This window comes from Clavelina lepadiformis, chromosome 7 (assembly GCF_947623445.1).
Source record: "Clavelina lepadiformis chromosome 7, kaClaLepa1.1, whole genome shotgun sequence".
Taxonomy (NCBI): Eukaryota; Metazoa; Chordata; class Ascidiacea; order Aplousobranchia; family Clavelinidae; genus Clavelina; species Clavelina lepadiformis.
The window spans coordinates 19,999,846-20,027,071 of NC_135246.1; the positions used below are offsets into that span (position 1 = coordinate 19,999,846).

The window sequence follows — 27,226 nt, forward strand, 5'->3', positions numbered from 1 at the left end:
CGGGGCTCGGGGAGAAAGTTGCTCTTTTGTTGAGTGTCTTTCAATTCTGGCCATCTCCCTATCACTGTGATTGTTCATTACAACAAATACAACTTTTGTCCAAATAATTTGTTTATTTTAAAAATAAAAAAAAAGATCCAAGTCAGGTTCTTCAGGAATTTTGTTTCCTTTTCTTGGTCTAAGAACAACAAATATGATGAGCTGTTGCTCAATTCATCAAAGTTCCATCAACTCACGTTTTGACTTGAATCTTCGGCAGTTTCCCTCTTTTTCGGGTCATTCCTGTTGGGAAAATTTGTTTTACTCTCAATCTTCTAAATGCATCCCAATAACTCACCTCTCCGACGCTGGTGTTTTATGATTTCTATGGTGCGGGAAGGTTGGCATCATATCACTGTCGCAAGCTGAATGTAAACATCGACATGATATTGATAAAATAGACACAGACAACTTAGTTCTGACCCAGTTACGCACGCAAAGGGTTCTCTTTGAAGTAGGAGGTTGCAATCGCATCCCGTGCTGTTATCCTCCTCTCAGGATGAAACAAGAGCATCAGGTTGAGCAAAGTCAATCCCGCTTCCGATATCCACGGAAACCGATGCTTGAGGTTATTGTAAGGTTGCTTGCGTAGGTAGACCGCCTTCACTGCTGGAAGATTCGAGAATCCCTGAACGGCAAATTATTCATCCATCTCTTACGTCATAATTAGCAACAAACAATGACGCAGCTTTAACACTACCGGCCAGATCGCATCACTCGGTGATCCTAGCATCTCTATGATCAGTTCGATCATCTCAAGCTCGCTCTTCCCCGGGAAGAGAGGTTTGTGAGCGAGGAGCTCAGCAAGGATGCAGCCGGACGCCCAAATATCTGATTCCAAATTAAAAACAAATTTTCTTTGAAGAAAAATGTAATTAATTGTTAAATTTCATGAAAACTGACCAATAGCAGCGTTGTGTGTTTTTGCCCCGAACAAAAGCTCAGGTGCTCGGTACCACAAAGTGACCACACGAGGCGTCATATCTTTAGGTGGGATTCCGTGAGTCCGGGCCAAACCAAAATCTGCGATCTTCAGAATTCCTTTGTCTGTCATCAGCAGGTTGGAAACCTTCAGATCTCTGAAATATGAAAAAAGTCTCCATCAGCCCAATCTATGGTGCAGCAGGTGAAATTGAAGCACAGAAATCATCATTATTGGCTTCATCCAACCTGTGCACTATAAATGCATCATGAAGGAATTTAAGTCCGTTTAAGAGCTGCAGGATGATGCATTTGACCTGCGCTTCTGAGAACGGCGACGTCATGTTGTCCAGCAAGCTCGCAAGGTCTTGCTCACAGTACTCCATGACAAGGAATATGCTGCATAGGAAGACGACTAAATAACATTAACACATATTTGCATCAATAGAACTACAGAAGCATCGCAAAGTCTGCTTCAATGGCAGGAGAAGTAGCCGCGGTTATCATCGAATTAAAAACTTAATAAAATCTGACTTGAAACAAGAGAGCAGCTTAATTCAGCGAGGACCTGTCAAGTCTTTGCCCAACCACAACTTCCTTAAGTTCAACAACATTCTCGTGCTTCAAGTTGAGGAGGAGCGTGATCTCACGGAGGCTGCTGATCGAGATTCCTTCCTTCTCATCCTCTGTTCGGACTTTCTTGAGAGCCACAATCTCATCCGACTCGCAATCTCTCGCGCGATCTGTTAACAAGACGTCTTAAGTTTTCACAAAGCTTCATAGACATCCCAAACAAATTTCTGCTTTGCTTCACCCGGTTCTCTGGAGACATAATTCTCTTGATTAAGCCTGAAACAAAGAACTTACAGACAATGCCGTATGTCCCCTCCCCAATCCGATTCAACTTCTCGAAGCAGGTCACGCTTCTGCATCGGCCAAACTAAACATGAACAATATTAACGATCCTGCTGAATCAAGTCTCATTAAATGACGTTTAAATTATGAAAGAAAACTTAGTTGTACTCGTGACAATCGCACAAAACCTTATTGTTTTCAGGGATTTTCATAAGTTTCCCCGTAGAAAGTGACACTAGGTGTCCTTCTTCAAGAGAGCTTCCACTTGAACGTAATGACATCATAATAGAAAAAAAGACCCTACCAGACAGCTAGTTTCCCTGCCTATCAAGCTGCTATGATGAACGAGCAATTAAAACAAGTAAATAATAAAAATAGTCGATAAAATTATTTGACGCAGAACGTGAGAATTTCCTACCATGGTTATAAATTCAAATAAGTTTCAAATTCAATTCAAAATAACAAAGTTATAAATTCGTACAAAAAGGCATATTGCACAAATATAAAACAAACACAAATATCATAAAAAACGTGTTCAAGTTCTATATTGGCAAATCAGGGTCTAAATCAGAGTCAATGGCTTGCTCGAGTGTGTCTTGTCTTTCTGTCGTTAACGTGGCTTGTTTTGCTCGAAGTTTCGACAGTGTGGATGCATGCTTGCCCGCAAGAAGCTCTGCATTGGACGAATATTGCAGTTTATCATCAACTAAACAATTCATTTCAAGTTATTTCACTTAAGTTTTTGCCTCACCTTTCATTTTCTCAAGCTCCTGCCTGAAATGAAAAAAGTCTTGTAATTCAAGTGAGTGCAGGACAGATAGCAGATGTGTTTTAAAACTACTATAAGTTATGATTCTTTCGCAGACTTAATAGAATTTATAAAACCCAGCAACATCGTAACTTTGTGCCAGTGGCAAATATTTGCAAACCTTTTAGCAATTCGAAGTTCATTGACATGTTGCAGTTCCTCCTGTCTGCCTCTGCACTGCTTCTGCTCCAGACAAACCTTCTCATAAAGGTCGACGGCGCACGTCACCTCCTCGACTGCCGAGTCCAAGTTTCCTGTCAATAGAAAACTCAGTCATAACCTGGACTTGCATCCCTTCATGTGGATACAAGTTTGGACATTTCGCTTGGTCGGATCCTTAAAAGCTAAACGTTCCGTTAAAGTCACCTATTGCCTCCGCAAGCTTGTCAACATCCATGAGGAGTTGTGGAAGGATGTGGAGATGGGAACAAAATTTAGCAAACATCTCTTCCATTTGCTTCCACTCCGCCTGCGATCTCTGGATCAATTTGCTCAGCTCCTCCAGAAAAAATGGTGATATTTTAAATGTTGTATCTAGTTTTTTTCTACTAAGGCGCAACAGATTATAGAAAATGAAATATTTTATCAAAAAATGACAAGTGAGTTGTGGATGAAATGAACCTTCAAAGCTTACCTTTTCTTGATGACCGGCTTGAACAGAATTTGAATGAATTTGTTCCCATTCTGTCTGAAACCTGCATAAAATGTGCAGAAACATACATCGAGGCATCCTTATCGTTGGCAACACACAAGGTTGACATATCTTTGACGTGGAACAGTTTCACAAGATTCTTACTTGTGAAGCAACTCAGCGCCAGCGTTAAATGCCTCTTCACTCATCTCTTTCGGCTTCTTTACAGTTGTTTGGAAGAAATTCATGTTTAATTTGATGACAATGAAGCAAACATCAAGAAATTATCTGGCTAAATAGATCTTGCTGTCTGTAGACTTGCATGAAAATGTGATTAGAATCAAATTGTGGGTGAGCAAATAGTTTTAATCAACATAAAGCGAGCGAGCACCAAAATGAATCACATTCACACAAAATGAACTCCTTATTTATTAAACTCACATTGTTTTGCTACAATCAAGTCAACACAAAGTCAATATGTAACCCACAGAGCACGGCACTTGCACAATGTACAAGGATGTTCCAAATTGAAAAGATTTGAATTTGTGAGAATTTAAATCAAGTAATTTGATATTCCTGCGAATCGAATCTGCCAACCTTACACATTTTGGTTCATCAAACTCCATGTCAAGCAACATAATCGCACTTAAGCTCGGCAATTTGTTGATAGAAGGAAATTTGTTTTCCACATAAATTTAACCTTCTCACAACCTTTTTTATTGTCTTTACAACAGATCTTGCAAATGAAAAGTTGAGTGGTTTGCCGGTGACATTTTAAATTTTTGCAAAATAAAGGATTTAGACTGAATCTGCTTGCAAGGTTGGGATTTGTGGGAATAACAAAAGTCGTCGATAACATTTGGATTAATACTTGATTCTGCACATTCACATTCCTAATAATTCTCAAGTATTTCCTCAAGAAATAGGAGCCAGTATGTGAAACCAACATCCATAACAACCAACACCGGCTCATATTATAAAACAAAATCTCTCACGATGAGGTTTGCAAATTTCACTAAAAACAAGTTCTCAAGTCTTTCTTGAAAGAAAAAAAGGAAAACATTTCATAGTGGGCCAAATTTGTAAATTTGCAATTGGTAAAATATTACACAACGGTTAAAATTTTCACATAAACGAAAAATTCATTGAGAAGTTTAAATTGGAAATATCAAACAGTGTGGTACAAAATATCAGCCAATGCTTTTTCTCTTTCCTTCAAATTGAGATATCTGGCTCAAGATGCTGTTAAAAGTGTCCTTTGATACTTTCGTGATCGGAGCAGGATTATCTTGCTTCTTTTGATCACGACCGTATTGTCCGCTGCTTCGTCGCGAGTTCCTACCATTATGTGGTGGTGAGCGCCCTCTGCTGGTGCTAGTGTGCCGATCCCGATATTCTGAAGACATCCGACGCGAATTATTGAAAGATCTGCGAGAGCTCAAATTAGGTTTATTGCGTAATTTGTCAGAAGTCTTCAAATGGTTTCGTTTATGCTGAGAGGTTTCAGAAGATTTTCTTCTGTGTTTTAAGGTTTCACAATCAGCTTCTTTCTTCTTACTTGAAGAAGATCGTCTTTGTTTCTTAACATGAGGAGACGACTCTGGTGAGGAATCAGATGATGATGATGATGATGATGAGCTGCTGCTTGATGAAGATGGACTTGAGCTTGTAGAAGAGCTGGAGGAAGAACTTGAACTAGATGAGATTTTATGACTCGAAGATGATTTCCTTCGAAATTTTGATGATTCTGAATGTTTGTCTGATGATGAATGCTTCCTCTTTTGGGTTGTGTTTGGCTTAGTTGGGCCGATATCATTTTCAAGAAGTTGTCGGACTTTGACGATAGTTGCTTTCTTCTTCTTCGTGCTTCCTCGAGAATTACTTTCATCGTCAGAACTTGCAGATTCAGTGGAAGACGATTTCTTCGCCAACCTTCTTTCATGCTCCTTGCTCGACTTCTCAAGCGATCCCAGTGCCTTTCTAGCTCCACTGCATTCTGGGTCTAGTGAGAGAGCTTGCCTGTACAAATTTGCAGCCTCTCGAACCTGGGCAATATCCGTGATGTCAGTTTCAATGCTTTTTGCTCTCTCAATCAAAACTTCAATTAAATATTTCCTGGCATTTTTGTTACGAGTGTCAAGTTTCAAGGCCATTTCAAAATCTGCAATTGCTTTAATGAAGGTTCGCTTGTTGGCGTACAAAGCCCCCCTCGCAACCAAAGCATCAATGTTTGTGTTGTCCAAATCAAGCGCAAAGTTCAATTCCTGCAAAGCTTCAAACATTTGCCCTTTTCTGTAGAAGTTGATTCCACGACTGACACTTTGAGAGGCAACTTTCGAAGATTGCCTCTTCCTTAGAGCAGGAGCAAGTTCATCAGAGGAAAAGTTGAGATTCTTCAGTTCATCAATAAACGAGCCAGATGGGTTGAAAACCAGACGATCTCGAAGGTATTCGACGACATTTGGGTTGTAAAATCCTGTTGAAAGGTGCAAAAGTTTATCAAAGGATTCTGTGCTAGTCAAGGAACGTTTATAAGCTACTGGCAAGTTCTCATCATCGACAACACCGAGTGGTAGTTTTTGGTAGTCATTTCGCTCGCAACAAAAGCTTCCGAGTAATCTCTCCTCTTTTGAGTTTATGCTCAAAACTTTACATCTCACCAAGTCACTGAGTGAGAATCGATGCATTGGATTTTCATGATTGGTCAGAGTGGGAATTTCGTCTCGTGGTATGTAAGCATTTATTTTGAAATCTTCAATATCTTGGGACTTTCCCATGTCAAAACATAAAAGATTGATAGAAAGTCCGCGTTCTGTCTTAGAAGCAACACGTCCAATCACAATATCTCCAATTTCAAACGTATCCCACACGTGGTCCTCCAAACATCCCGACGATACCTCCATGTAGGTCTCCAAAGGTGCCAGGATTCCGAACAGATCTCGTTTCTCTTCATCATCTTGCCACGGATGCAAATCTTTCGATCGATTTCGATAACCAGGTCTGACTTCTTGTGACACTTTGCGAATAAATCTCTTAATTTTATCCGAAGACATCAGAAAGTTGTTGCCACTTGATTACCACCCATTAAACAGTCACTTTATTGTTATAACTTTAACCCTAACTTGCTTAACCCTGTTCTGTAATGTAAGTTTGTGCCGGACTGAAGAGTATTGCAGTTTTTGCCGAGTTCTCGGGTGTGCAAGAAAGCAGCTGGTACCGTATGCACTACAACTCGAGGCCCAAAGCTGCCCGGCGTTTGTGAAATAAATGGTGAGACCCTTTACGTTAAAAATCGGGGGAAAATTTAATGTTTCCCGTTTTTGTTTTTAGAGACACCGGTTAATCCTGGTGTGTAATGCCGCTTCGGGAAAAAATCTCGGGTATACCCTTGCCATACTCTACAGTCTAGTTAATGCCGTATATAATGTAAAATATCTTATAACATAAAAATAAACTACCGTATTTGCTAATGAATTTATCCGCGGAAGTAAAAACAATTAATCTAAAACCCTGGCTATTTAGTAGGGCAGTTTTTGACGAGACGTCGTGCGTGCAAAGCCCTGCTGGAAAGTTTGTACGATGCACCGGAGAAATCAATTGGCTTCTATTGCCTGGAAGGTTGTTCTCTGCGCCAATTTCCAGGCGCAAAATTCGAATTTAATTTGCTCTAGGCTATATTCTAGATATATTATGGGCCTTTAGGCTACGTATATTTAATTATTGCGTTAACATGGAGCAAGTTTTGGCTTTACGGCACATTTAACGGATGGAGTAGAAGACTGAAATCGTACGGTTTTCTGCGGACTTTTACGGATTCGGTAATAGACGGACTTTTATGGACTTAACAATTTGGTCGGCTAGATATGAAATGAATTTATTTTAGCTGTCGACCTTTGGCATTCACGTTAGCTATGAATTCCAACGCTTATTATATCAACGCAATTGTTTGCGGACTTCCATACAGTGACAAATACGCTTGATTTAGTTTAATTTGTCGCTGGTTGGCGCCCTTAAGCTACTCCCCGCATTTGGTGTAAAATCGAGGTATTTAATCACTGCATGTGCTTTAGCCATTCATTCTACTTATTCTACGATTCGACTGTTAGGTTATTAAAGTGCTGAGCTCAGAAGGCTACTATTAAATGAGCGAGGATAGCGTACTACTGTAGTAGCAGCCTCTTAGAGCCAGAAGTCAGATTTACTTTGCTGAATATAACAATCCCACAACTTACCTCGTCATATAGCTACGGATTTTTTCGTACTGAGACGTTCACTACGAAGTCCATCACTTATTAAGTTATTATACATCAACGAAATTTTTTACGGACTTCGCTTTCAGCGAATCGGCTAACAATGGCATCTGTTGAAATAATGATATCCCTGAGTTGCTGACGTAGGGCTATAAAGTACTCAGTCTGAATTGTATGGGTTGCCATTTTATTTTTATTCTTCACAGCTAAAGTAAAAGTATAGCTTATTCTCCTAATACAAAGAAACATTGTTTTGCTGCTATCTATTGATAAATGCTGTTAATCATCAAATAATGATCTGCTATATGGTGCATTTTTTTGGCTGTTGTTTTTGCGTTTTTACTGAAAACAAAATCTGGAAATATATTTCCTGACTATGCCTAGACTACTTTAGATCTAAGGCCGCACTACACCTATAGAGATACTTAAATAAACCAGCTAGTTTCAAAATAACATGAAATTATATTTGTAAAACAATTGTATTAAAAAATTTCATTCGAAACGTTATTATAAGCGAGCAACGAAGGACAAATTCACCTCAGGAGCATTCACCTTTAAATACCGCGCATTTTGAGGAGTTATCAACGCTCTGTGCTTCTCGTAACTTCGCCTCTTGCTTATTCCAAGCTTGAGAAATCTTTCAGATGTAGAAGGTCAGTAGAGGTAACGGCAAGATGCCGGAAAGGTCGTTGTGAGAACCACATATGCTGCTTTGCCACAGAGACACAAAAATTTTGCAGCGTTACAATCATTTTAATAAAAACCGAAAAACACTTTCGCGCAACATCTCGAATTACGTTGTCAACCAGCAGTGGTTAATCAGAAATGGGGCAGCATATTTGGTTCTGCACAGAGCGACCAAAACCCACGCTGCGTGAGTACTTGGCGGTAGCCTATATGAAGCGATGCACAAAAATAAGCGTAAGCTACGTTAAAACTATGAACAATACAGAACGAGTTTAATGTGCATATGTGTGTTTAATGTGTGTTTAATTGCATAGTTAATGCACATTTAGCGTCATAACTTATAACTAAGTCATAGCAACTGAATAAGAGTCGGCGACCACTTCTCATCACCATCTCCGAAGCAAATGTTCGATTAAATGTTCGGAGAAGGAACGTGACGAAATTCTAGTCAGCAATGAGCAACAACGCTTATGCGCGTGACTTGATGTGATCAAAGACTAAAATATGTGACAAATCTAATAGAAATAACTCAAAAGCAAACTGTCCGCTTGCGCATAGCAAACCATTACAACCAGGGCCGGATTTAGACCATGAGAGGCCCTAGGCTATTCCATTTGTGAGGCCCCTTATTTTATTTTTGAAGTCACATTCGACTGTGCGTGCAAAGCAACCAAAGTTCCTAAAAAAAAAAAAAAAAAAAAAAAGACACTATCTGCATGTTTTTAATTTTGGGATGTCTTTGGTACAAAATGGTATACCAAAGGTGTCAAAATGCCCAAAAGACGAACCCCTGCCCTAAAAATAAGACGTAAGGTTCTCTAAAGCAATTAAAGCGGAATCAATCCCAAACTTCCAAATTGAATTTCGAGGCCCCTGGAGTTTGAGGCCCTAGGCTTCAGCCTGCAAAGTCTATTGGTAAATCCGGCACTGATGACAACAAAGGTGCAAGGAACCAATGTAAATTATAAAATACACAAGCTGTGAAGCTGTGAACGAATCAAATTCAAGTCGACATAAAGAAAAATTAAAACCAACAAATCACATCACAGGTTGAACGAGTTACGACTTATGATGAATTTATTACACATGACGAGGCAATGTCTTAAAGGAAATTCAAGTTACATAAAAATCAACTAAAAGTTTAAAACAACAACAAACTATTGTAAGGTGTTTGTTTGTTACAGGGGCATTAAATAAAGTCCCGTTATATTTTATAACTCGGCGACCATTGAACGGGCGCCCACGTTGGTTCAAAAAAATTAAAATAAGATAATGACAGGCTCGAAATAAAAAACATTGCAATAAGGCCAAGACCGCACTTAGTCAATTATGGAAATGATTCCAAACCTCAGTGTTTTGATGGAATTTGTTTATGAGGCTCTGTTTGTGAAAGATGATTAAGCGCAATTGTTTTCGACTTGTGAACAAACTTGGTTAATGATTTAATGAAACTTGCAGCATTTTAGCTAAACCGCAAACTTTAGATGAAGCTGCAGATTTGACTTTGAGTGTTTAGTCAAATTACGTTCAGCCGCGTCGATATAAATGATATATTAAAGTTTTCCTGATGTCGGGCGATTTTTGCAACTTGTCCATAAGTGGTTTTTGCAAAAATTGCAAAATTCGTGCTGATATAAATATTTCAACTGAATTATAAGTCTCAAAGAAACTTAAATTACTTCTCACAGCAATCCTTACCGTGCTTTGTGTCTGTTGGTATGACATCATAATCTTTATGATATAACTGAAATTAACTTGAATTCATAATTTCAGGAACAACATGAACCGTAGCACAGGCACGACTTGGCGTGGAGAGAGTTCTCCGAGAAACATCAATGTGCTTCCTGTATAAAACTCGTTTGTTTTCCAAGAAGAATGAACAGCACAATAACCTAATTTGGCAAATGTACGTGGCGCTTTGCCGCCTGCTAGCGGACAGCATGGCGAAAGTTTCAAATGGTTTGATTGCAGTGTAGTTGAACTCAAAGAATCTCGTTTTTCAACTTGTATTGGAGTCCATTTCAAGGACCAAAGAAACATTATTTATTAATTAATTTATTCAGCTTCATGGATTTTATGATTAGTCATAACCTAAACGCTTTGTGGGTTTTGTTGCAATGTTAGACTACCATCTTATAGCACAATTTCATTATTGCTATCTTGCATGTTTTAAGCTCTTGGGCTTTACCACTTTTTCCTACTCGTTAATTGTTCGTGAACAAGTGTTTTATTGTGTTATAACTACAACGGTTAGCATCGTAACTTTCGTTCTGCACAGTTAATAGTGAAAAATAAACAAAACAATACAATGGCTGGTGTCGATTGGCAGTGAAAGTAATAAACTTATGATTATAAAGAAATGAATAGGGCAAGAACCTTATATTTCCTCCGTGGTTATATTGTTATCATCTATCTACAACTTTATGATAAGCCAAAGTAGCCTACTTGAGTACCGATGTTTCCAAGCACGAAACGTCAGAACATGTCCCATTGACTAGAGCGGAGGCTACAAACGAGACGATTGGGAACTCTTACCGATAGTGATGAACGTCGATGAAACCTTCTTATTTCTACAGTCATTACAATTGTTACAAAAAAGGTTGTCACAATTTTTAAATTTGGATTACTTTTTTATGATTTTTAGTGAATCTTATTTTGTTGCACAAGTTTTTCTAAAAACTTGGCATCTTCGTTCTGTCATCAAACTAAGGTTATGGCGCTGTTTCGAGACTAGAAAATGACGTGGCGTAACAATGGCCAGCTGATCGTCATATTTTCGTACTCCAAGTTGCTCGAATCAATTTTCACGCGTTGGAAGGTTATGCGGAACGGGGTCAACATTTGTTACTTTATACACCTAAATTACGTTTTCGCTTTGTGAAATATAGTCTTACACAGAGTTTCACGAAATGACATTGCTAGATTCTGGATAAGAAGAGCTAGGTGGTAGATAAAAGTTGGTAATCATCGCCTCAGTGGTTAAGGCTAACGGTATCAGTTTGGTTATCAAATAGATTACTTGGATTCGGTTGTTTGGTCATTACGTAATACTATTTGGCATGATTGATTCTTGTACACGAATTACACAATTAGATATCAACTACAATTTGCTGGTACTAGGTCTACTGCTGACGGTATTCTTACGGTACTGTACTAGTTTAATTTGCGGTCAACAACCCGACTGGAAAAATTGGAAAGTACGGCAGTTTTCAACGATAAAATTTGCGTGCAAACACTGAAGCCTTAATTCTTTATTTGTTGCAATTTGGCGTTCAAACGACTAGCTTTCCTTTACTAACTTATTACAAATCGGCGTAAAGAGGAAAAAGTATAACGTTTACTTTGATAAATATTGGGATCTCACCCCTGCACTGAAAGGCTGAAATGAAGAAAATAGGCCTATTTGGAAATCATTGTTTTCAACTTTACACTTTCACTGTGTCCTAAATGTCGTTCGTGCAGATACCAGACTTTACACTATGGCAGTAGGTCATCACTAATCTATGAAAGTGCAGGAGTTACCGTACTATTTAACAGGGTATTCTGCAAATTGAAGTATATGCCATTTTTCTATACTCTAATGTAAATTAGTCTCCTTAAACCAAAATTAATACCTTTGGTGACCCAATTATCCCCAAAAATTTTAACTAGTTAATTGAAAAGTATGTTTGTATTTTCGATTTATCTCAAGACATCAGTTACGTAGATTAATGTTGACCTAATTTTCAGATTGTCAAAACGTGTGGAATATTCAGATGTCATTGATTAATGCAACCTTTTAAAATATGAAGTTTAAAGTTGGTTTTAATCCATTCAGAAGTTGAAAAACAATGCATTGTGCAAAAATATCAATCCGCAACTAAGTAAATCGCCATATTAGTGAAAAGAGCAGGCATACGCACATAAATGGCTTCCTAAACTTTCCAGTCATACTTAGTTGTAAAAAAACTAACAAATGAGCCTTCAGTTCCCCCAACTGCAGGAGTATAATCATTTTCAATAAGATCTTGGGTGCACCAAGCAATTAAAAATGACAAGTACTGTACGCAAAAATGCTCTGTCGCAATGGAAGTACGCAATTACACAGCAATGTACACAGTTTGGTTTATTCAATCTTTAATCAGTTGAAAATTCAGTGCATAGAAGTTTTGTCTAAGTCATTAAATGCAAAATAACGCACCTTAAGTGCAGTACTGAAGCTCTTGAAAAGCAGTATTGAGTATGGGTATGCCAGACTCTGCAGTCTGGCCAGTTGCTGCGATACATCAAACTTTTTGTCTCTGTACATAGAAGTTCTCAGCAAACTATATACAATATTTTCTAGTCGGGGGAAATTGTAGCTGTCATTTAAAAGTTGTGTTAATTTCGGTTCTCCATTAATTGTGACAACTATGATGCTGAAAGTGACTTTGTTAAGTTGGTTCAATGTTTATTATTTAACAATCACTACAAAGATTTCAAACAACATATTGTAAAGTATATGTGTTATTGGTTTATGGAAAGTAAGTTTTTTGAAGTGGTTGATTTGTTTGTTTTTGTTATGCACAAGGAGAAACCAGATTGTTTTTCAGACTATTTTGCCACCATATAGTACTTGTAAGAACACACAAATTTCTACAGTAAATGCATCGAATGAAGATGAATAAGGTATCAACATCTTTGGATTCAAGCTGGAAATTTTATTGCACAGATTTGAACTTTGAGGCTTTTTTGACACAAAAGCCCAGGCAATCAATTTTTGGGTTCGTTTTTTAACAAACAAGTAAATATTTCAAAAGGCAGCTCACGTTGTCATGCCCAATTTTTTGCCTCAGCACAGACAGATTTTTCAAAAATCAGCAGATTGGTTTGTGGCTTTTCTGCGAAGGCTATCAGCCAACTATTATCTTGCAAACTACAGAGCAGGAATGTTTTTCATGTTTGTATTTTACAGGACGTCTTGATTATGATTAAGAAGTGTCATTAATTGTACAGCATACTGCAGCAAGTTTCATTTATTCACTTGTGGTAACTTATCGAAAGCGTTCCATTTTCATTGAGATTTCTATTTGAGAATGATGCAACCAACCGGGTATCCCCCCAATCAAGGCCCACCAGCGGGGCAGGGATCTGGATACGGGGGTTACCCAAACATGCCTCAGTCGACGGGCTATAACCAGCCACCAGGTGTCCCATCAGCATCAGCGTCCATGTATAACGGGAGTGGAAATGTGACTTACGTAAGTTTGAATCGTGTCTTTAACTAATTAGCTGACATGATCTAGCTTAAGATTTATGGATTGAACCCCCTTGGCGAGATGTTGTTGGTTGCATTTATTTTAATGGCCATAATGGTAGGCACCTATAATTGCTTAATATAGCTGTCTGATATCTTTACATGTCAATTTGTTACAGTAATACTATGAACCATTGTCGAGTAGCAATACTTGTATTTGAGCCTTTAGCAGCTCAGATTGGAATGGTTGCGTTGGAGAGCTGCATTTCTATGGATCTTTATATAATATATTCAATTAAAACTCTTTCAGGCTCAACCAGGTGTTCTTCAAACAACGAAGCAAATGCCGCCGGCTACCAGCGGGACCATGCCTACCCAGCAGCCCCCGCCATCAGCCATGAACGGGTATCACTACCAGCCCCAATACCAGCCACCCATGGGGCAGTTCCCACCCTCACATACCGGTTATGGCCAGTAAGTGAATAAGTTTTTATTCACTTGCTTTAAATCTGTCTTGTCATGTGTTGGTAGAACTTTCTTATCTGCTTTGTATGGTGGCAGTATTGCCATGGTATAAAGCAATTATATGTCACCCACACAAATGATTATTTTGTGTGTTGCGCAATTAAATCAAAATATGTGCATGATATGCAGATCTTTTTGGTTGTAAAATGACTTTCATGGTGTTTCATGCGATAAACAAAATTTCTATTCTGTAAAAATTAGGTTTTGTAAACTTTTAGGCATTTTCAGCTGACCGCTTAGATATTTCATTGCATGTGCTGTTAACGTCTGCTGTAGATTCAACTGTTGATGTCTAAGTGCGTAGAATGTTGTAATTAGTATTTGCCATTATAGAAAGCCATCATTTCTGCTTTAATATCATGTATTATGGTTGCTGTAGTTTATACACAACATGCACATGATGTTACCACAGTAATGCCCAAAGTATTATTTCTGTGTGGTTCATAAATGTCACATGGCATGCAATCTGCTCTGTGACTTGATAATTTCTTCCCAGGCATGTGTCGACCGCTCCGTTGGGTGGCCATCCTCCCCCCTCACATTATTCGGCTGCTCCTGCTGCCCCCACTCAACCACCCCAACAAGGTTATGGTGCCCCACCCCCTGTATCAGCAGGGGGTGGAGGGTACAGACCCAACTATTCAGCACCCCCACCACCAACAAGTACGTAGAATCATCTTCATTTATCAGCATTCTAAAGAAAGTGTCATGGTTTGGCACGAGACACAGAATCTCCGTAGTGTCAAGGAATTTGTGCCACAAGCCTGGAAAAAGTTGTTTTTGCCTCATGTTAAGCTCTGACTGGTCGTTTAGGTGGTCAAGCAGGCCATCCTGTCCCCGGAGGACCCCCAGGTACCGCAGGGTACAACCAACCCCCCGGCCCCCAGCAGCCCTCTATGCAGCCTCCTGTGCAAGGAATGCAAAATATGCAAATTAACAACAACGCATCGGCCAGCTATGCAGCCCCGGTAGGTTGATGTGGTTATATGTGATGACTTGGTGATGTGCTATATGCAGTCGGGTATAACAGTGATATAACTCAAAGCATTTATTGACCATTTGTGTTGTTTTTATTGCAGCCTCCGTCTGGCTTGCCGGCCTCTTCTATGTCTGGGATTACACCAGGGTATCCCCCTAAACCAGGTAACTCCTCTTCGTATGTTTTTCAATTATTTATAATTGCATTTTATTAAGTTTGGGGTTTGTGGACATTTGACAGAGTATATATAGATTTAGTCCTGTCCAAATCGCCTGCCAAAAAGTTTCCAGAAGCTTTCAGTTTTATTATAAAATTACTAGGTTCTGTGTTTGCTCAACCTGAAACATTTTGTGTTGGATGAATTTAAATCATAAAAGTTCTGTGCCTACCCGTCTAATTCGCTCTTTGCACTTAATCACTCTCGATCCCTCTGATCTATCAGGTGCTGGCCCGGGCATGCAGCCATCGCCGTATCCCAATCCTAACGCGGCTGCTCCTACAAAACGACTCGACCCTGATGCAATGCCGAGTCCAATCCAGGTCGGTGACTTTGAGTCGGTTGTTTAACTGTGTCTCGTCTATACGTGGCAGCCGACATACTCATTGTGATGTCATAGGTGATAGAAGACGATCGGATGAATCGGGGAACAGAGATTTTCAAGACGCAAGGTCGGGGTCTGGTTCCTCCGCTCGTCACAACCAAATTTGTCGTCGAGGATCAAGGTTGTAGCTCCGTTGTGGAATGAAGCTTGTGTTATTTGCTGAATGTTTATTGTGCAACTTGTTTGTTTTCAGGCAGTGCGAGTCCACGTTTCATTCGTTGCACTACTTACAACCTTCCTGCGACATCGGACATGGCAAAGACCTGCATGGTATGGTAATGTTTCTATGTCACCTGCAGTCAACAATCTTTTGCGTAGTTCATAATTAAAGATTGATCTTTCATATACTTGATGCGTCTATGTGCTCTTGCCATTGCCATTGGTATGCAGGAGCAACTTCATCTCAAAGTGAATTAGAAGCATTTTTTTAACAAATTTGTTCTCTGCCAGGTTCCCATGAGTTTAAGTATCAAGCCAATGGCTCGCTTGCCCCAAGGGGAAGCCCCTCCACTTATTGTTGACCCAGGTCCTGAAGGACCAATCAGGTGCAAGCGTTGCAAGGCTTACATGTGTCCGCAGTTTTCGTTCACTGACGGGGGACGAAGATTTCAATGCGTGCTTTGCAATGCTATAACAGAGGTATGTGGTTGTTATAAGATGTCTCTGACAGGCGATTGTCAAGATCAGATTGTGATGTCAGAACCAAACATATTTTTGTGGACATGTGATTTGCCTTATATTAACAATGTTCTTTGGAAATAATGTGAATCCGTTTTAATTTGAAGACTCCGCACAACTACTTCGATCATCTTGACCACATGAACCAGCGTGTAGATAAATTTAATCGTCCGGAATTGTGTCGAGGATCTTATGAGTTTGTCGCCACAAAAGATTATTGCCGGGTTCGTAAAAGCGTATATTTCTACATCAACAGCAAATTTCAAACATCTGAGTGATTTATTGCAACATAGCATCAATTGGTGGTATTTTTAGATTTGTTAGAAAAGAGGTTGTTTATCGTATTGGTTTATGTAAAAAATTTAGTTGTTTGCTCATAATTTGTAAAGCTTTAATTTTCATGAGTAATCCTATTTTGATGGCTGCTTTCACAGAACGACAAATTTCCCAACCCGCCAGCTTTCATATTTGCCATCGACGTCTCATACAACGCCATAAAATCTGGTTTCGTCGAGTTGTTATGTCGTCAGTTAAGCAGTTTGCTTGACCATCTACCACGCGAGGGCAATCAAGAGCACTCATCCGTAAAAGTCGGCTTCATAACATACAACAGCATCTTGCACTTCTACAATCTCAATGTCAGTTCCTCTTCTTTGTATCGATTGTCACTCGGTGGAATCACTTATGTGACAATAACCTTTATTGTGTCAACACAATATGAATATTGAATAATGACAATTTGTTATTATTGTGTGTATTTTCTGACAGAGTTCTCTTGCCCAGCCTCAGATGATGGTCGTGTCGGACGTGAACGACGTCTTCGTTCCTCTCCAGGATGGCTTTCTCGTCGACTTGCAGCAGTCCAGGTTAGTACCCAGCATCACCGCAAATCACAATATGTTGACCTGCGGTGATGCTGAAGTATTCATCACATAAGTCGTGCTGTGATTCCACGACCCGTAAATATGAGTTAAGTCGGACCCTAGATAGCCTGTGGGCCACGAAGCAGCCTTAGTTGAAGTAGATAGTCAGGTTACGATGTTCCTCAGGCACGTCATCGAGAGCTTACTCACCCAGATCCCGGAGATGTTCAAGGACACGCGAGAAACTGAACTCGTCTTCGCCCCACTCGTACAAGCCGCTGTGCAAGCTGTCAAGGTGATGAAGCTCAGCCATATCCCCTGTGTGTAGTGTTGGTCACATTTGTGCTGTGTTTAATCGTGTGTGTCGCCTTACAGTCGGCAGAGTGCGCTGGGAAACTCTTCATGTTCCACACCAGTCTCCCGATAGGGGAAGCCCCAGGGAAGTTGAAGAACAGAGACGACAGAAAGTTGATCGGGACAGACAAAGAGAAGGTGATTTAGTTCATCTAATTGTGTGACCTATCGGTGCAACCACAACCTAGCATGCCACTCAGATTGTGTTTTAATGTGTTGCATCTCATGGCGCAGATATTTTATTTGCTGAAATGGTTTTGAAACCTAATTTGCGTTTAGCGGCCGGTTCCCTCATATTTCTTGTTTAATTTCTTTCCACAGACTCTGTTTGCCCCTTCAAGTAACTTCTACGAGAAGTTGGCGAAGGATTGCGTGACACAAGCGCTGTCTGTCGATCTCTTTTTATTCCCGAACCAGTATATTGACATCGCTTCTATTGGTCAGATATCGCAGCTTACAGGAGGGCAGATATACAAGTGAGTTAACGAACAACTTGAGTTGTGGTTCGCCTCGTATTCGTGTTGTATTGACTCTTATGACCAGTGTTTGTAGCAATGCTTCAAGTTCTGTAATAAAGAGTCTTTGTGACGTGACACTTGAACTGGAGAAAGACAGGGCAGTAGACACGATATATTGATGATATTTGATTTCGTTTTTAAGGTACAATTTTTTCCGAGCTGACATCGACGGCGATCGTTTCATCAAGGACCTCGCCCACGACATCCAAAGAGATATCGTCTTCGATGCGGTCTTGAGGGCCAGGACAAGCACAGGTGAAGCAGATGCTTGGTCTCTCATCTTGTCATCGGGTTTTCAACAAACCATTGTCTGCTCCGGATTATTTCCTTTAAACGTGTAGTTTTAATGACTTAAAGCCTACATTCGCTTACGCTGCGTGAACTTTTGTGTGATGTTGATGTCCATATACACACAGATAGGATAGAGTACACAGATGTGCGCAGGTTTCGATGTATGCTGAGTATACAGATGGCGGGTTGTGACTATTTTTATTTCCAGGCGTCCGTCCTGTAGAATTCATTGGCGCTCTCCACATGACCAACACGACCGACGTCGAACTGGCCGCCATCGACTGCGACAAATCCATCCACGTCCAGCTAAAACACGATGACAAGATACAGGAAGAATACGGCGCTTTTGTGCAGGTGCGCCTTTGTTACATCACAATGACATCATGCATGTAATAATTCTCTTTAACCGAAGATGCGTGCACACAGGTGGCCCTGCTCTACACGTCCGTGAGTGGACAGAGAAGACTACGATTGCACAACATCAACTTGAGCGTGTGCACACAGTACGCAGACCTGTACAGGAGCTGTGAGACCGACGTGTTCATGAACTACCTGGCTAAGAAGTCAGTCAAGTAAGTACCAGCTTGGACCTGCCTGGAACGTTGTGCAAAGTAGCGGCCGTCACTCTACTGACAGTGTTTCGAGCTTTAACCAGCGATGAGTCACCGTCTTGTTCATTGTAGTCTGGGCTGCCAGATAGCGACCGCTAAGATCCGGGAAGATTTGCTCTCTCAAGCGTCGGTGATCCTGGCCATGTACCGCAAACACGTCGCCTCCCCATCATCCCCGGGACAACTCATCCTCCCGGAGTGCATGAAGCTCCTCCCAGTCTATCTCAACTGCTTGCTCAAGGTATCTATGTTATAACCCACATCACTATGGCAACGTACTCTGTGTTTCGCTTGATTGACGTGTTCATGACGTGTTAGTCAGAGGAGGGTGGGCTTCTGCTTTACTCGCATTGTTTAGGTTTAAAGCGTGATGACGTATAAGCTGATAGTGAGTGTGCTTTACACAGAACGATGCCATCCACTCGTCACACGACATATCCACTGATGACCGCGCCTACCTCAGGCAGCTCATTCTCTCCATGGACGTGGATGAGACCCAGTTGTTCTTCTACCCCAAGCTCCTGCCATTGGTAGGTTGATAAGCCAGGGCTTTAATTCAATGGTGATTCATTAAAATAAAAATCAATCGGCAAATATCAGGCTGCGATGGCGACCATGTCAATGTTCCCCTTTTATTTTCATTATTTTCCAAATTTGGTTTTAAAATTTGATGATCTTCAGCTGCAGTCCACGACGAACGATGACGGGATCCCACTCGCGGTTCGATGCTCAGAGGACAAGCTCCAAGACAACCAGGTGTTCATCCTCGAGAACGGAGTGAGCATGTTCCTGTGGATAGGACAGGCAGTGGACCCGACCTGGATACAGAATGTGTTCGGGGCGCAGAGTGCGGCACAGATCGACATCGACCTCGTACGTGGATGATCGCTTCCTCCGCGCACTAGCACTGCGCTGTTGCACGGTTAAGGGCTATTTGTTGTGGTTCGTTGTAGCCGCGCATTTACACGAGCTTATTGTAATCCAGGGAAGTCTGCTCGTATTCGACAACGATGATTCGAGAAACCTGCGCGAAGTTGTTTCGAAGCTCCAAGCAGGCAGGACACGTCAGATGAAGGTAGGCACAATGGCACATGCAGCTTGACGTCCTGTGAAACGTCGCAATGCTCGAGTTAAACGAAGCGAATTAACCATTTTATTTCTCTGCTAAGCTGACCATCGTACGACAGAGGGACAAACTCGAACCCTGGTTCCGACATTTCCTCGTTGAAGACCGAGGCGCTGGCGGTGCCGCCTCTTACGTCGATTTCCTCTGCCACATGCACAAGGAAATAAGGACCTTGCTCAGTTAGCTCGCGCACGCCAGCTAGCGGAACGAAAGAAAGAAACACCGTCGCCGTTCAGAGCGGCGGTGGCGTAGTTAAGGCGATCTTACCCCGCATAAGAAATAACATGAAGCTTGTTGTGTGTTAAGGCGTCCCACCGGTTGATGGATCGTATTAAGAAAATGAAATGTGACCCACCGCGTTTTTATAATTTAAATTTATTATATCGCTGGCTATTGCCAGGTCGTGCTTAGGATGTTTTTTGTTTGCCTTTTCGCTAACAATCCCCTATTGTCTTCGTCGCGACAAATTATAAATTTAATGCAAAATAGTTTTCTATTTTCTGTGTAAAGACTGATTTCTGGTCTATGACGGCCCCGATTTCGCTAAACCTACCTTGTGTGCAATAAATCTAGGATCTTACTTCGACAAAGAAACTTAAAATTCTTGTGTATATATCTGCTGCTAACTCTGTTGATTGTCCAGCAAACCTGCAGCTGTGCTCTCACCGGACCCAACTCGGCGCTGTTTGCTGAAGCGAATTTTAGTGTCAAACGTTCTCTGTTTCCGCAGATAACTTACGTAACATGGTGCCTTAGCGTGGTGTCAGGTGTAGGTTCGTTCCATCTGCTAACTCTCATATACATTTGTGTGGGCTTGTGCAGTGTTGGGTTGGAAAATGTAGAAATATTCTGTTCTGTGTTTTTGGCTCCAGGCGAAACTTCTATCACAAATACAATTTCAAAACATGACCAACTTGTATTGCGTTTGTGCCGGTTGTCAAAGCGGTCAGTCATTTGCTCTTAGTGACACATGACCTGCAGTTTATGGTCCAGGGCTCAACCAGTTTATATATCCGGCATCTAAGAATAGCATTTTGGACCGTGCGTGGGTGAGTTTATATATGGTTGTGCCTGCTTGGGAGCGGGGCTATTCTTTCTTCATGATACCGGATCATGTGCATGACCACGGGCTAACTAAGAGGCCTTTATTCCCACGCACCGACAAAATTCGTAAGAAAACAGTTTTTAATTTATTCATGATTCAAAGATGATTTTGGACGGAAACATAAAAGTCATGAAGCTTACGCAACGACGGACGACAAAATCTACGCAAGAAATTATTTACGGAAGTTCTGCGCAGGCAATGCAACAGATGCTTCGAAATAGCTCAAGTTGAAATACGAACACATAACAGGGCGCGTGCATAGTTAAAATGTGCTCATAGCACGTACGATTGTAGACTGCTCGGTATAAAATACACAAACTAGTACAGTTTTGAAGAAAATGGTCAATTCGACAAACAAACAATGCACAGTTGCAAAACAATTTAAACGATCTAAATTTAATGTTACGTCATAAACCCGCTCATTATCATGAGGGTCTTCCCATTATGACGATTTAGCAGGAAAACATTTAAATTGTTTTGTGGTGAGGTAAAACTTATAGAAAAGCCATTTCGCTTCGGGGGACAGTTCTGTTTGGGGTTATTTGCGTTTAAGATGTTTTTTTTTTGACATAAATATATCATCTCATGCTTTTGACGGACAAAATTTAGCAAAATATCGACACGACAGAGAGACTTAAAAATGACCGAGCGTCTGTTTGCGTTGGAACCGCGCGCTATTGCGAGTAAAAAAGTTAAGTAAAAACGCAGCAGAAAAGGAAATTTTAAATAAAAATGTTTATTGCAACCTACAGCTTGGGTTTGATATGCAAGACCTTGCCTGGCAAGTAAATTGGTACCCCCTTTTGCCCCAGGATGTCCGGAACCTTGTTTAGATTCTTTGGTGCTTCGGGTTTGGTAACCCTCGGGTCCGGATGTATCGGTTCCATTTGATCCAACTCCCGTTGCAGCCCGGTCTTGTAGGTTTTCACTTTCAGCCTGGTGTGTGTCCTGTATTTTATTTCGTCACTTATGGTCGTGTCTAAATTGTTCACTCCGTCCAGTGGTTGTCGCTTTACCGCTAGATGGAGCCTGTCCCACCGATGGCTGTTCTCGGAATTCCCCGCATCCGATCCATGTTTGATCATTTTGAACCTGCCAACAAACGTCTGACGTCACCAACTGGTTTACCAAGAGGCGGCGGAATCGCTTGTTAAGATATGAGCCTAGTCCTTAGCCCTGCCCTGCTTTACTCGTAATAGACAGCGGGTTTCAAGCGAGATATGCAAAACAGATCAAAGACATTGATCGGTGGGAATCATGCATAGTGACGTCATTTCAGTGCACGCGCCTACACCTGAGTTAATCGCGAGCGACAACGCTGGTCCCTCCACCACACAACATATGCGATATAGTGACGTCATCTTACCTCGTGTAATTCTGCTCAGACCTCCACACAATGTGCTTCTTCATGTTGATTCGTTCCATCATGTCGTCGTCCTCCCCGCCCCATCCCTGCCACAGATAATTGTTTGTTCCATTACTTGTGTATATATATATAGGATATATATATCCTGGCTTCAAACCATCACAACTGACCCAAATACTAGGTGTGGTTTATTAATGATTTCATATTCCATAACACTTCATAGTTATTAGAACCGCAGCTATAGAAAGCCAGTGGGCGTGTTATATCATGGCGATGAAAGAATGATCCCTGTAAGGAATTAAGCGGGCAGGGTCGGTAACACCCAGGTTGCCATAAGAAGGACAAATTCTTCCCACTGATAAGAACTTGTTTTACAGGACAAGTGATGGGACAAACCTTCTCATCACAACAACACGCTTGACTTCAATTGTGGTCTGGCGCCTACATTCATGACGACAAAGCGTGGTCATAAAATCGCGGTCAACTTGGCGCGAAAAGCGACGCTTTTCTATAACTCGATTATTCTGTCACTCCCATCTTTTGTATCCATGACAACGACAAAACGTACCAATTAAATTGACAAACGCAATATCTTAAAAATTTAGTGAAGATATTTTGAGAAAAGACGGGACCACTGATTCAATTGTAACGTAGCAAAAAAAATTCCAGAATATTGAAACTCCATAACCAAATATCCGGCAATAGATCTACTGTGAGTTATTATTACGTCATAATCTAAAAATATTAGTTAATATTACGTCATAATTATTTCATGCCAATTACAAGATTGAACCGGAAAACCTCCAGTTGGCTTTGTTACCAAATAATCTATTCACTTTCCGAACACCAATGAAATTTTGTGTCGCTCACCGCGTATTCGTTCGAGTACCCATTGACGCTGACGAATAATTCTTCAGTGAACCCGACAGCAGCGCCAACAGTGATTCCCTTGAAAAATTCGTAATTGAACTTGTCGATGTAAGGGGCATAATGCATGATGCGGTCGTCTGGAACAAAAGTAAAACTTGTTTGATGTCTATGCAGGGTTGTTTAAACTGAGGCTTTACAGAGTCTGCATCGTGCAGAGCTTTTACTGCGCAGAACTACAGGACATGACAACGCTCTGCTTGCTGTGGTGGTAACTTGTCGTTTTTAATGGTAATTTTCGGTCGATTTTACCACAAACTGCCACAAATTACCTCGGCAAGTGTAGAGTATTCGGTCGTCCTCAGCGATCACGTCAACGTCATGAAATACGTAACAATCGAACTGCATCAGGTCTCTCGCGTATGCGAAGGCTGTGTTCATCATCTGACCTGGCGACAAAATTTATTTCTTTAACTTCAGTGAACTTGGTGCGAGGTGAGCCAGCACCTGCTCACAGCAATGTTAACGCTGTCTGGAGGTTGAAGTGTTGAAACCTGCGACTCACGCACAACGCAAATAGCGCCAAATGAATAAACATTATAAAATGAAAGGGACTTGATAGACTGCCGCTATTCACAAGGCCGGCGCCGATTATCGGCTGCACTTAGCAAACGGGAAGTGGCAAGAAAGCCCGACAATGACTTGCTTTTTGTTCGTTTTATAGAAACATGATGCCGATTTCTAGCGACCTTGGAAACAGCGATTCTGTGACTTTGTCGAAGATTTATAAAAATAATCTTAATCATAGGCTGCTGGTTAATGCGATGGATGTCACGTGGCGCTGTAGTCGCTGCTTGGAATTTGCTCAAACTTTGAACTACCAAGTTCAGAATAGGCCGCCAGGAAAATATAAGAACGCGACTGTTTGTTTATTTTTGATCCACGCCCGAGCCCTTCGTGGAATTTATTTCGAGTGTTCCAAGCTCAAGCGATGAGCAGCCACATTCCAAGCCCACTCTGATGACGTCATTATTCAAACATTTATAGTTTGCAAATATCACGGGTCGTCGTATTTTGGTGGATTTCCAAAAATAGAGATCAGAGGAAAACGAAAGGAATGACGCATTTGCTTTTGTTACAGCACAATGGGGTATTATGATGAAACAAGTGAAACCTGGTGGATTTGAGTAAACAACATAAAGAGAAATTGTAGCGAGGTTTGACTGAGCAACAACGGACTTAATTGGCGTAAAGCTAACATTTTTCATACAGAATTTCTTTCCAATAAACTTCAATTGTTTGCCGTGGTAACGTCACAATCCTCACCTTTGTTGAATGTCTCGTTGTCGTCTTGTTCGGCCACAATCACCACATAGCACAGCTGTTGCCTCTGAAGCAACTGATGCATGTAGTGAAGGAAGTATCTGTGACAAAATAAGTAAACTTTGTTGCGTCATTATGCTCCACTGGTCACATGACCACTTTGAAACAAAATTTACGATGCGTATATTTTGTGATGTCATCATAACATGGTGACCAGTCGGAGAAAAACGTCGCGCATCGCAATGAAAAAATAAGAAACAATTTTAAAATTCTTTAATTCTTGTAAAAATAGAACATTTTGAAAATAGAATCTTTGAATCAGAATTTTGTCATTTTTTGCCGTTAAAGATTGATCCATTCGACGTGGTTTACATTGTGACGTCAGCATGTAGCTTACCGTATATCTTAGAACTTGATCCGCGGCTCGCATTTATCGTATCTTTGTTATATTCAAGGGCGGCGTTTATTCGAACAAACACGTCACCTCACAATATTCGTCAGTCACATGACGATGTAACATGCGGTTGAAAGTTCGGGGCTGACGTCAAATTTCGAATAACTCGGGACAACTTCACCGACCCGGAAGACTGTTTAATTGATTTAATCGGCTTTCGTCGCTCGTCTCCGACATTTTGGACAACTCGCGCGACACAGCGTTTTAATCTCAGCTCAGTATCTCTATATTTGCTCTATCTCTGCAGTTGCTGATCGTACAGGACGTGGGAAGAAACATCAGTGTACAGGATGCCGGTATCAACTCATCTCGGAAATCGCGCGAGCTTATCAATGGGACACAACATCTGTTGTTTACTTATTACGTCATTCGGTACCAGAGCGCGAAATAGACTCAGAGTAAATCTCAGCTGCGCTTCCAGCGGAGAAAGTTTCAAACGACTTAATAACCGGCGACCACTCGAGCCATAGACATCATATACCGCTGGTTTAAAATATCGACCAAGTTATACCTCAGATGAGATTCCCGGTCCCTGTAGGGCACGATGATGGCGTTGTAGCCCCGGCATCTGCAGTGCTTCGGCCCCGGGTAGAAGCCCCCTATCTGCAGGTCCGGGTAAGTGACCGCTATCTCCTCGAAGGTCGGGGGCCAGTTGAAATGTTGGTCTCCCTGCGTCAGAATCTGCGGTTCGTCTGTCAACATATAGTGACGTCATAACGCAGTAATGATCTTCAACTCATTATTAAGTGATAGACGTCATCAAATAACTTTGCTGTCGTCACATTCCAAACATTAAGGTGTCTATGTTGGTTGGAATGAAGCCACCCGCATTCCTTCATGACGTAATCAGGGCAGCGGAATCACGCGCGCAGTCTTATTCCGGAATGTTGGAAGCGACCTACATCGCTGTCCGCGCACCCAGTTGTCAAATTAAACGAAGAAATTGAACTAATGGTTTAGTGATGAGTGATGACCTCACAATAAACGCGGTAGAAATCTAATTCGTCATATTTCGGCATCTCTCGCCACATCGCGGAACTGTGAAGACGAATTCATGAAATTTTAATGAGAATCGCGAGCAACGACTCGAATTTGCTCGTTTGACTTGAAAACGTGAAATTTAATCCTGAGAAAGCGATCGCTCGATGAAAGAGCGAGACAGGAACTCGCGGCAGAAGCCACTTCTAATCGTGCACTGACGTCACTAGGATCTGGGAATGTTCACATCAACCTCTTTCAAGTTTCCAAGTCAACCTGGCGCTTATTGAACTATTCTGACGTCATTGGTTTAGTCCTTATTCAGGGGAATTACCTCATACGTTAATGAAAATTTCAACTCACCAAAAAGCTGGACTCCTACTTGACCTTGAAGTAGCGGGGACTGCCGGGGGCACATATCCTGCCCGGACCGGCCCGTGTGGTTCCTTCTGGCCAACGGCGGAGACGGAGTGGTTCCGTTCAACACGGCTCCGCTAACTTCCTTGGGATCACGGAAAGTCGGAAGCACCGGATCCAAAAGTCCGTATCCCTGGGCGTGGGATAACTCCGTCCGCTTGAGGGCGCACGTGGGCAAGTATTTCTCCAATAATTGAATAAATCTGTCGGGGTCACCAAGAGCGAGTGTCCGGGTCAGTTTCTTCCGCAAACTGGGGTTTTTGAAAGCGGCGGCACAAGCAGAATCGACGGTCCGCAACGTCCGCCTTCCTTCCGGATCCTCAGGGTTGGGAGGGCGCCTGGGAGTAAGAAGATGAAGAAATAGGAAGATGTAAGCGCAGAAGACGACAGTCAACAGAAGGAGGAGTTTTCTTCCAGCTCGCATGCTGGCAGCTTTGTGCAACGAAGCAATCCTAAGCCTGCATTTATGAGAAATATTTTCTTTAAGTTTTGAAAATTTCAAAACTAACACACTTTGTACACACACTTCAACTTGAACATAGATATCTTAACAATAATCCCAGATGGACGACCACATCTCGCCGCATCTACATCGTCAAAGGCAACCTGCGATGATCTCATCCCTGCGCTGTGTGTGATACATCGACAGACTTAACTGAACTTAAGAATGTCACGTCGACTACCCACACTTTCACTGCAACTACTTCTATGATGCTGAAATTCCGGCTTAAGTATGTCGTACAACGTATCTCATTTAATACGC

The 27,226-nt window shown here is 41.4% G+C and overlaps 5 protein-coding genes across 5 annotated transcripts; 1 reads left to right on the forward strand and 4 right to left on the reverse strand.

Moving 5' to 3' along the window:
- Positions 1-93: 93 nt before the first annotated feature.
- LOC143465842 (cyclin-dependent kinase 10-like) lies at positions 94-2,146 on the reverse strand. The gene is made up of 10 exons (XM_076964341.1): positions 2,004-2,146; positions 1,828-1,900; positions 1,529-1,703; positions 1,210-1,359; positions 943-1,118; positions 740-870; positions 475-667; positions 338-404; positions 237-282; positions 94-178 (listed from the first exon to the last, which is right to left on the reverse strand). Exons 1-10 carry the CDS (start codon positions 2,097-2,099, stop codon positions 152-154), a joined length of 1,134 nt encoding a protein of 377 aa, XP_076820456.1. The 5' UTR covers positions 2,100-2,146; the 3' UTR covers positions 94-151.
- A 4-nt stretch (positions 2,147-2,150) lies between these two features.
- On the reverse strand, positions 2,151-3,628 carry LOC143465843 (dysbindin-like). The gene is made up of 6 exons (XM_076964342.1): positions 3,420-3,628; positions 3,258-3,318; positions 2,990-3,122; positions 2,745-2,877; positions 2,567-2,589; positions 2,151-2,488 (listed from the first exon to the last, which is right to left on the reverse strand). The coding sequence occupies exons 1-6, from the start codon at positions 3,500-3,502 to the stop codon at positions 2,358-2,360; spliced, it is 564 nt and encodes a 187-aa protein (XP_076820457.1). The 5' UTR covers positions 3,503-3,628; the 3' UTR covers positions 2,151-2,357.
- A 154-nt stretch (positions 3,629-3,782) lies between these two features.
- LOC143465841 (tetratricopeptide repeat protein 14-like) lies at positions 3,783-7,206 on the reverse strand. The gene has a single exon (XM_076964340.1). The coding sequence runs from the start codon at positions 6,305-6,307 to the stop codon at positions 4,445-4,447; it is 1,863 nt and encodes a 620-aa protein (XP_076820455.1). The 5' UTR covers positions 6,308-7,206; the 3' UTR covers positions 3,783-4,444.
- Positions 7,207-13,106: 5,900 nt separating this feature from the next.
- Positions 13,107-20,862, forward strand: LOC143465839 (protein transport protein Sec24C-like). Its single transcript, XM_076964338.1, has 23 exons — positions 13,107-13,410; positions 13,717-13,880; positions 14,428-14,594; positions 14,745-14,899; positions 15,011-15,074; positions 15,353-15,450; positions 15,528-15,633; positions 15,706-15,782; positions 15,963-16,151; positions 16,298-16,414; positions 16,625-16,828; positions 16,959-17,056; positions 17,240-17,348; positions 17,429-17,545; positions 17,729-17,883; positions 18,068-18,180; positions 18,425-18,570; positions 18,643-18,788; positions 18,900-19,068; positions 19,235-19,357; positions 19,509-19,700; positions 19,813-19,902; positions 19,997-20,862. Exons 1-23 carry the CDS (start codon positions 13,246-13,248, stop codon positions 20,135-20,137), a joined length of 3,105 nt encoding a protein of 1,034 aa, XP_076820453.1. The 5' UTR covers positions 13,107-13,245; the 3' UTR covers positions 20,138-20,862.
- A 357-nt stretch (positions 20,863-21,219) lies between these two features.
- LOC143464930 (beta-1,4-N-acetylgalactosaminyltransferase bre-4-like) lies at positions 21,220-26,942 on the reverse strand. Its single transcript, XM_076962988.1, has 7 exons — positions 26,410-26,942; positions 25,580-25,760; positions 24,618-24,715; positions 23,624-23,740; positions 23,295-23,431; positions 22,425-22,510; positions 21,220-22,150 (listed from the first exon to the last, which is right to left on the reverse strand). Exons 1-7 carry the CDS (start codon positions 26,885-26,887, stop codon positions 21,805-21,807), a joined length of 1,443 nt encoding a protein of 480 aa, XP_076819103.1. The 5' UTR covers positions 26,888-26,942; the 3' UTR covers positions 21,220-21,804.
- Between the last annotated feature and the right edge of the window lie 284 nt (positions 26,943-27,226).

What these genes read in the sequence shown, in the direction of transcription:
- LOC143465842 (XM_076964341.1), bottom strand. Translation starts at nt 2,099, where the DNA reads ATGATGTCATTACGTTCAAGTGGAAGCTCTCTTGAAGAAGGACACCTA. An exon ending in GATGCATTTATAGTGCACAG is followed by an intron (nt 1,119 to 1,209) that starts GTTGGATGAAGC and finishes TTCATATTTCAG; the next exon opens with AGATCTGAAGGTTTCCAACC. An exon ending in AACACACAACGCTGCTATTG is followed by an intron (nt 871 to 942) that starts GTCAGTTTTCAT and finishes ATTTGGAATCAG; the next exon opens with ATATTTGGGCGTCCGGCTGC.
- LOC143465843 (XM_076964342.1), bottom strand. Translation starts at nt 3,502, where the DNA reads ATGAATTTCTTCCAAACAACTGTAAAGAAGCCGAAAGAGATGAGTGAA. An exon ending in GGCGCTGAGTTGCTTCACAA is followed by an intron (nt 3,319 to 3,419) that starts GTAAGAATCTTG and finishes CATTTTATGCAG; the next exon opens with GTTTCAGACAGAATGGGAAC. An exon ending in CAAGCTTGCGGAGGCAATAG is followed by an intron (nt 2,878 to 2,989) that starts GTGACTTTAACG and finishes TTCTATTGACAG; the next exon opens with GAAACTTGGACTCGGCAGTC.
- LOC143465841 (XM_076964340.1), bottom strand. Translation starts at nt 6,307, where the DNA reads ATGTCTTCGGATAAAATTAAGAGATTTATTCGCAAAGTGTCACAAGAA.
- LOC143465839 (XM_076964338.1), top strand. Translation starts at nt 13,246, where the DNA reads ATGATGCAACCAACCGGGTATCCCCCCAATCAAGGCCCACCAGCGGGG. An exon ending in CTGGCTAAGAAGTCAGTCAA is followed by an intron (nt 18,789 to 18,899) that starts GTAAGTACCAGC and finishes TGTTCATTGTAG; the next exon opens with TCTGGGCTGCCAGATAGCGA. An exon ending in ATCTCAACTGCTTGCTCAAG is followed by an intron (nt 19,069 to 19,234) that starts GTATCTATGTTA and finishes TGCTTTACACAG; the next exon opens with AACGATGCCATCCACTCGTC.
- LOC143464930 (XM_076962988.1), bottom strand. Translation starts at nt 26,887, where the DNA reads ATGCGAGCTGGAAGAAAACTCCTCCTTCTGTTGACTGTCGTCTTCTGC. An exon ending in GACCGGGAATCTCATCTGAG is followed by an intron (nt 24,716 to 25,579) that starts GTATAACTTGGT and finishes ATTTTGTCACAG; the next exon opens with ATACTTCCTTCACTACATGC. An exon ending in GGTACTCGAACGAATACGCG is followed by an intron (nt 22,511 to 23,294) that starts GTGAGCGACACA and finishes TATCTGTGGCAG; the next exon opens with GGATGGGGCGGGGAGGACGA.